This window comes from Papaver somniferum, chromosome 5 (genome assembly GCF_003573695.1).
Source record: "Papaver somniferum cultivar HN1 chromosome 5, ASM357369v1, whole genome shotgun sequence".
Taxonomy (NCBI): domain Eukaryota; kingdom Viridiplantae; phylum Streptophyta; class Magnoliopsida; order Ranunculales; family Papaveraceae; genus Papaver; species Papaver somniferum.
In genome coordinates, this window is record NC_039362.1 from 16,480,200 (window position 1) to 16,488,254 (window position 8,055).

The window sequence follows — 8,055 nt, forward strand, 5'->3', positions numbered from 1 at the left end:
AACAAAGAAAATGCCCTAACTCGTTCGTGTTTAGTTTACTAGATCTTTACTACAGATGGTACTGAAATGTATAATTTTCTTTCATAGATTTTATCTTTATTTAAAATGATATTGGAACGATATTATCAATGTATATGTAAAACCGATATATCGGTCGTTACCGGCCGATACGAACGTTTTTATCGTTCTGTCTTCGTATCGGCGATATTTTCTATATCGTATAGGTACTTTCCGATATCCGATAAAACCTGTAATATCGGTCAGTACAACCGATATCGACTACCTTGGTAATATCAGAAGTTATCATTCATTTATGTACCATCAAAATATAATATCTGTGAGAAATTATTAAAACAATATCACCACGTAAGAGTAATGTGAAGGACAAATGTAAATTTGGTAAAATTAAGAAGCTAGATGATGCTTTGGCGAATTGATTTTGGAATTACCATTAGATAATACATTTGATCATTCATTGGGATCATCAGAAACCAAATGTGATCTAGATGCCATATGAATCAGTTTATGCAGTCTTTCAAGTTCTTGTGATGGTGTATCACCCTTTATGATTGACGTACAAACAATACTGATTCGACACCATCACCGACTGAATCAAATAGATCACCAGGATGTTTTTAGTCCATCTAAACAATGACCATGGATGATAATAATGATCATAATTTACTGAGAAGGGTAGAAAATCCATACAAGACAAGACATTATTCAGTTTGTGTTTTATGGATTTTGGTTCTTTTACCAGTAAACCGATACCTCGATTAACATTGTTCACAAAGACAATATATCATAACAGGGTAGACCCCAAGGCCTTGACAAAAAGAGATGTATGCAAAAAATAGAGGTGTATTTGGTATCCTCACCTTTTCATTGGGTCATATTTTTCCATGTATGCGTTAGGGTTGTAGCTTAACTTATCTTGCCAAAAAAGAACACCACTTGAATGGAATAACATTTAAAATCAAGTGTGATTCAGATGTCATCTGAATCCATTTACAAAAGATTTAATTTCTTTGTGTTGATATGTCATCCTTTATAGCTGGCATATCAAACAATACCTATTTAACCCCATAACTAGGTGAAATTTCTTTGTGTTGATATGTCATCCTTTATAGCTGGCATATCAAACAATACCTATTTAACCCCATAACTAGGTGAAATTTCTTTGTGTTGATATGTCATCCTTTATAGCTGGCATATCAAACAATACCTATTTAACCCCATAACTAGGTGAATCAAATAGAACATGCTGATTTTAATTCATCTAATCATAACTATAACGAATTTCTTGAAGATGGTACGCAAATTCATATAAGACAAAATATTATCCCACTTTATGGTGCATGGAATTTGGTATTTTCCCTTGTGAACTTATAACCATGGCTGTCCGCAGACGCGTGATTGACGACGACTAATCAAATGCGGCATTCACACACAGGACCCATCAAACTCTCCAAATGGGGTTGCCTTGGTGGCTTGACCGAAGGAGAGCCGTAGTGGACTACAACTAGCAGGCACGACCGTTTTTTTGTTCTTTACTAAAAATAAGAAGGGCATTTTAGTCAACACAGCTACTATATTTCCTCTTCGTCTTCTTTTATAACAAACTCTCGTCATAAAGAAGTCGTCGTGGTTTTTTTTCTCCATTCTCTTCTGTATTCGTTTTTATTCCAGATCTAGGGTTTCCATCCTCTGAATCCATTTATCAATTCCCAAATTCATTTGAAAAGATGGAAGCCATTGATTCAGCTGTTGATCCTTTGAGAGAGTTCGCTAAAGACAGTGTTCGTCTCGTTAAGAGATGTCACAAACCAGATCGCAAAGGTAAATCAGATCAAATCGGTTGAATTTTCATCTGTTTTTATTTTTTTGATGATTTTTGGTTAGAATTGTGTTGTGATTTGTGAAATAATATGGATCTGGATTTATTTATTTTTTTCTATATGTTTGTGTTTGTAGAATTTACCAAGGTGGCGTTCCGTACTGCTATTGGATTCGTTGTGATGGGATTTGTTGGGTTTTTCGTCAAGCTCATCTTTATTCCTATTAACAATATCATCGTAGGATCTGTTTAGGTAAATTTTTTCAGCTCAATTTCTCGTTTTCTTTAATGGAGTTTGTAGATTCAGAGATCTGTATGAGAAGTTTGTGTTGTTTATCTGATCTTGGTAGAATATGAGGATGATGATTATGCTAATTGAATTCATTTTAGAACTTTCAATTTATTTTTATTTTTTGATGAATCCATTTGTATGTTATGACATTGTGTAAAATGGTAAATACAAGTTTGATGAATCAGTTGCATGAAGAATTTTTCATTTTCAGATTTGTAGGAATTAACAAACATGAATTTAGATATTTGCATGCCAGGAATTGGTCTTCTTTGGGTTTGAGAATAGGAGGAATGAATGCATGTATAGACTAGGGATTAGAAACAAGGGTTCTATGCCATGTCCACATTAGTTGAGGAATATGGATAGAGATCAGAGTTCCTCAGAATCTTTGTAAAACCAACTATTATCATTAACAATAACTTGATAGAGGGGCACTATGTTGAGGATTATAGTAGTAGCTTGAATTACCTAATGTTGTATGCACAGGTTAGGATAATAGGAGGTTGAATTACCTAATGTATGCACAGGTTAGGAATACAAACAAGGTTTTCAACTATGTTGAGGATTATAATAGCTTGGAGGTTGAATTACCTGATGTATGCACAGGTTAGGAATACAAACAAGGTTTTCAATCATAGTAAGTCAAGGAATAGTGATAAATAAAGTTCTTTCAAAAGCTTTTGTATTGTTAATATTGTTATGAGGATAATTGGAGGTTGAATTATGTAGTACAGCTAAAGCTGGTGTGTTGCAACTGACATGAACGTTAACCCAACAATTTATGTTATCTGAAAATCCAATTTGAGACCGTTAAGAGGTTTGTTGATCATAATAAGGTAACAACTTTGCCTGTTCTGTTAGTTATTATGCTTTCCGGGTTGTTTATTTCTTCCTTTTGATTGGTATGATTTTGATGGTTGCATGTCTTTACAAATCATCGGCATTAGAATAAGAAACAGGCGCGTGCTTTTGCGTCACATTTGGTTTTGGTGCTGAATATGCTGATGAATATTATAATTTCTGTTACCAATTGGTAGGTCTAATTGTGAAGGGTGTATCAACATGTTAAAGTATCAGTCTCTCATATTCACTATATAATTTGGGAATACCAGATATTGGAAAGTTATTCTAACAACTATGTTTCATCGATTTGTAACTGCAGGAGTTTCATTGAGGTTGAGAAACGTTGCAAAAGTGGTAGGAAGCAGTTTATTAGATTCCTGTTAGCATGCAAGGAATGAAAAAGGATGTCACCTGCCTGTTTTGGCTCATCTTAATGTACACACTTTAACTGCAAAATGGATCTAACGACAGGATTAAATGTTTTTACTTTTTAAGTTTTGAAAATCAATGTTACTTTTCAGTTCAGTTATCTCATTTTTCTTTATCCTGTTAGGGGTCTTTGGTTTTCTGTATGGGTTCCATGGGTATACACAGCAATGTCTTAATGTGCAGGACTGTTTAACACCTTTGAACTTCCACTGGTTGTGACCATGGCATAAACTGCGAAGCTAGTAACATGGTACATAAATACCCATTCCATGAATAGCTGAGCTTTTCCTCTCTAGTAAATTCATTGGGACTATGTCTAGGTTAACTTTCAGTATGTTCTAAAATACATGTAGAGTTGGAGTGGTTCTCATTGTCGAAATACAAGTAGAACGTTCTTGTTGACTTTAATTTTGATGAATCTATCATAAAGAAATGGAAATCTTAATTTTGATCAAAGGAGTCATTGATCCCCTCCAAGAGATTATGATGGCAATAAAAATCAAAACACGTTAGGCGGAGTAAGCCAATAAGGTGGAACATTGCCACTCCTTAGCTACTGACAGACCACAGGTAACAACATGGTTCATGGACAGCATGTTCACGCCTCTTTCTTTTGGATGCCCTGATTGCTGGAGAACATCAGAAATGTGCAATATTCTGGAGTCTGGACACTAAATGAATGCTTGTTTCTCCCACACTTGCATCGGCCTTCAACTTCTATAAAATATTGATGGTCCTGCATTCTTGATATGCAACCAAGATTGGCGTGCAACAACTAGTAACTAACCCAAAGCTGAATAAATCTAGGTAATGGAGCCGTTACAAATTTTAAAATAAGACCTAGCCAATTACCTGTCTCAAACTACCTTCTTTACTCATGAATCCAACTTGCTGATACGTACAGCGTTCTAATTAGTTGGTATGTAAAAACAAAACACTATGACAGAAGCAGCTCCACCCTAGATCACATATGGTTGCTAGCTTATATTGGATCATTACAAAGTTGTTTTTTCTACTAAAATTACTTTTGTTTGTTCTTCTCTTTTGGGGAGCTTCATGAATCATTTTAGACACCAATGTAATATAAGTTTGTCACTGTTGCAGCAAATGGAAAACCAAAGCAGTGTGGGGAACATACTCTTTTGAAATTCTAATGCTAGGGTAACTAAGAGAAGTGTTTGATCACGGTAACTAGAGGTGCTTCATGCGCATAGGGAATGGAGTTTGTATTTTTGCGTCCTCTACATATCATCCATCTATTATAAATTGGGGACGAAGATGTTCATTTAGCTCCACAATCTCTTTTATATTTTATGATCCCGAGTGATTACAGAATACTAATCGAAGATGAATAAGCTAGCAGTATTTATCTCCCTGCTTTTGGTGGTCCATGAAGTCCATGTTTTCTCCATGGCTGCTTCTGTAGCGCGTAAAGGTCCAGAAACTGCACCTGCATTTAAGCCTTCCCCGGCTCCGTCACCTGCACCCAAGCCTTCACCAAAGCCCTCCCCTGCACCTAAGCCTTCACCCAAGCCCTCCCCTTCACCCAAGCCTTCACCCAAGCCCTCCCCTTCTCCCAAGCCTGCACCTGCGCCAAGGCCTTGTCCCTCTCCTACACCTTCGCCTGCTCCTGCCACTTGCAGATATATTAGAGCCTTTTATCCCTGTCTCGGGTTGTTGATCCGTCCAACTCGTTGGGGAGTTCGTCTATGTTGCCTCGCGATAAGAACACAGCCACAATGCATTTGCCCGTTTATGACGAGCCCTGCAATTAAAATGCATACAACTCCTGCTACTGGAAAGATTTTAGGACGTGTTTGTCGTTATGACTTTCCAGACTGCTTCGGCCAACAGTAAATGATTCTATGTATTTTTCTTGTTACCTACAAGCACACGTATGAGAATAAATGGACGGTAAAATTTCATTAACGTAAGATCTTCAGTACGAGTTGTAATCGAATAATAATGTACTCCGTATTTTGTAACTTTGGACACAATCCATGACTTTATTTCTATGCTTTCTCTCCAAGATATATCCAAGTCTTTTCGGCGGTGCTGTTAAGTAAAACAACAGTTAGCTTTTAGTACTTTCATGTTTGTTACAAAGGTGTCATTCACTTGTGTGTCCTTGTAATAATATTACACGTGTTCAGTCTGTCCTTGTGTTACTGGCACATGTGTAAGCCGGTGAACTATATAAAGCTGTTACTGTTGACAGTTTTTATCTTCTGCAATTTTACTTTTTTAATTGTAAGATCATTGCTCGGTCGAACTCACAAGTGTTGCTATATATAACTTATTGTCAAATTTAGTTGATCAAAGCTATATCTTCGAGTCTACATTTAGTCAAGTTTCGGATTGGGATATAAGTGTGTAGTTGAGTACCAAACATCACTGTGTTCTACCGTTTGAAGGCGAAAATCAACCGAAACTTTTGGAGAACTTCATCAACAAAAGGTAAGTGAAGACTGAACCACCTATTACTCAAGTTTTCACTTTTCTATCTATGAGACTATCTCGCGTGACTAAAGTGAACTTTACATGCACAACAAAAATTTTGAGTCAAGTTTATCTTGATTAATTATTCTCGAAATATGCTGACTAAGCTTAAGAACATTTGTTCATACTTGATGAATTTGGGTAAGAACAATTTATTGTTTATGACCTAAATTATGATTCAAGTATATCATTTGAAAATAGCCTGGAACATTGATATGTGTCATCGATGTTATTCGAGAATGTTTCAAATTGATTATTAGAGAGATATAGACATACTGTAAATCTGGATACATGACAATACACGTACTAACTTACATATTGGCACAACTGTTATAGGTCCGGAGCAGCAGTACATGTACCCAGTATACGTATCGGCGTAGTTATAGTTCGGCAACGACTTTTGGTACACATACCAAATATACAAACCCAAAAAGTTATGTGAACTCTTGAAGTCAGGTTGGTACACATACCGAGTATGCATACTGAAAAAGTTCTGTGAACTCCTGAACTCGTTTTTTTCTTATGGGTATATAAACCCGGTACACGTACCATGACAAAATAACTCACGAACTGGAAGTAGGTACACGTACTTACCTTATCGAATATTTTCAGATACATCAAATTATTTCTATGAGATAATCGGCATTTGAACAACTCTCTAAAAAACATATCTAGACATATTTGATCACATTATAACCTATGGTTGTGACTCAATATTAAAGTCTTAAAGTCTTATATGAAAATAGTTAAGCTTATATTTCTTCTGGCTAGTTTCGTCCAATCTTTCATGAACAAGTCATTGTACACGGTTCGGTTATGGTCCATCTTAACCAGAGTGTATATTTTGTTGTGTTAATCTCAAATCAAAGATTCATCTAACGCTGGATATTGATTGTTGATTCCAAAGCTACCTTAGCTTCAATCTAAGGCAACCTTTGTTTTGAAAGTCAATATAAGGAGAACCTCAAGAAACTGGGATCTTTGAATCCCCGACAATTTTCTTGTTTGTCCTAGTTGTAAACTAGAGTTGTCCTGTCCTTTAAACCTTTTGAGGTTTAGCGACTAAAAAGACTTCACTTAGAGATTCGTGAAGCCAGGTCCAACTATCTTTATCTTGATAGTTCGTGTATCCTGATCTTTGCTACTGATTGTTGAGTCTCACTCTGATCAGAAAAGATAGATAGAAATCGCAAAGTTTCTTCGTCTCAGACTTCGTGATTCCACAGGTATATTCCTCTATAAAGATTCTTTGTTGAAATCTGAGTAGGTTTTACTTGTGAGGTGAATAATACTCTAGGATGATCTTCGGGAGTCGTAAGTACCAGATTTTGAGGTTTTCTAGACTTTGTCTATTGCAAATGATTTCCTATCTCACCTTGATCTTTGATCAGAATGGAAATCACATATAGCCTTATCTTAGCGTGTTTGCCTGCTCTGATACGAATTGAAACCGCGGGGGTACAAAAATACACCACCACTTTTTTCGTAGGCAATCTATATGGACACACTCAATACAACTCTGAGAGTTAAACTCAATCAAGGAATATTATCTAGAGTTTTATATCTCTCTCGCGATTAGAACGTTTACAAGATCAAATCCGAGAATCTAATCACAAAGAGATTATTTGGACGGTACCAAAGACCAATGTCCAAGAATCAATCGTCGTATCCAACAAACTAGATCGCATGTCACTACTATGATTGATCAACGTAGAACATGTGTTCAATTATAAAGATAAACAATATAATGCAAAAAAAGAAATAAAACAGATACCAGAACTTTTGTTAACGAGGAAACCGTAAATGCAGAAAAACCCTGAGACTAGTCCAGATTGAACACCAAACTGTATTAAGACGCTACAGACACTAGCCTACTACCAATTAACTTCAGACTGAAATGTATGCCCTAAAAGGTATCCCACCTATTAAGGTACAGTCGCGCTCCTTACGCCTCTTGAATCCCAACAGGACTCCGCGCAAATTATTCCCTTAACTGACGTCACACTAACTAAGAATTGTTTCAACTCAATTGAAGACTTTGAACCAATCTTCCTCCCACAAATTAATCCTATATATGATTTCCTTTTATAATCAAATAATTTGATAAAAGGTGTGGAAATCGATAGCAATAAACAAAGTCTAGCTTAACCTCAAA

At 36.1% G+C, this 8,055-nt stretch overlaps 2 protein-coding genes across 2 annotated transcripts; both read left to right on the forward strand.

The window, feature by feature from the left end:
* The first annotated feature begins 1,620 nt into the window (after nucleotides 1-1,620).
* On the forward strand, nucleotides 1,621-3,596 carry LOC113281065 (protein transport protein Sec61 subunit gamma-like). The gene is made up of 3 exons (XM_026529709.1): nucleotides 1,621-1,839; nucleotides 1,975-2,090; nucleotides 3,292-3,596. The coding sequence occupies exons 1-2, from the start codon at nucleotides 1,746-1,748 to the stop codon at nucleotides 2,088-2,090; spliced, it is 210 nt and encodes a 69-aa protein (XP_026385494.1). The 5' UTR covers nucleotides 1,621-1,745; the 3' UTR covers nucleotides 3,292-3,596.
* A 1,152-nt stretch (nucleotides 3,597-4,748) lies between these two features.
* LOC113278799 (keratinocyte proline-rich protein-like) lies at nucleotides 4,749-5,258 on the forward strand. Its single transcript, XM_026527544.1, has one exon. The coding sequence runs from the start codon at nucleotides 4,749-4,751 to the stop codon at nucleotides 5,256-5,258; it is 510 nt and encodes a 169-aa protein (XP_026383329.1).
* Nucleotides 5,259-8,055: the final 2,797 nt, after the last annotated feature.

Bases quoted from the DNA above. Each gene is read 5' to 3' on its own strand.
- LOC113281065 (XM_026529709.1), top strand. From the start codon at position 1,746: ATGGAAGCCATTGATTCAGCTGTTGATCCTTTGAGAGAGTTCGCTAAA. The intron at 1,840-1,974 runs GTAAATCAGATC...TTGTGTTTGTAG, and splicing joins TCACAAACCAGATCGCAAAG to AATTTACCAAGGTGGCGTTC.
- LOC113278799 (XM_026527544.1), top strand. From the start codon at position 4,749: ATGAATAAGCTAGCAGTATTTATCTCCCTGCTTTTGGTGGTCCATGAA.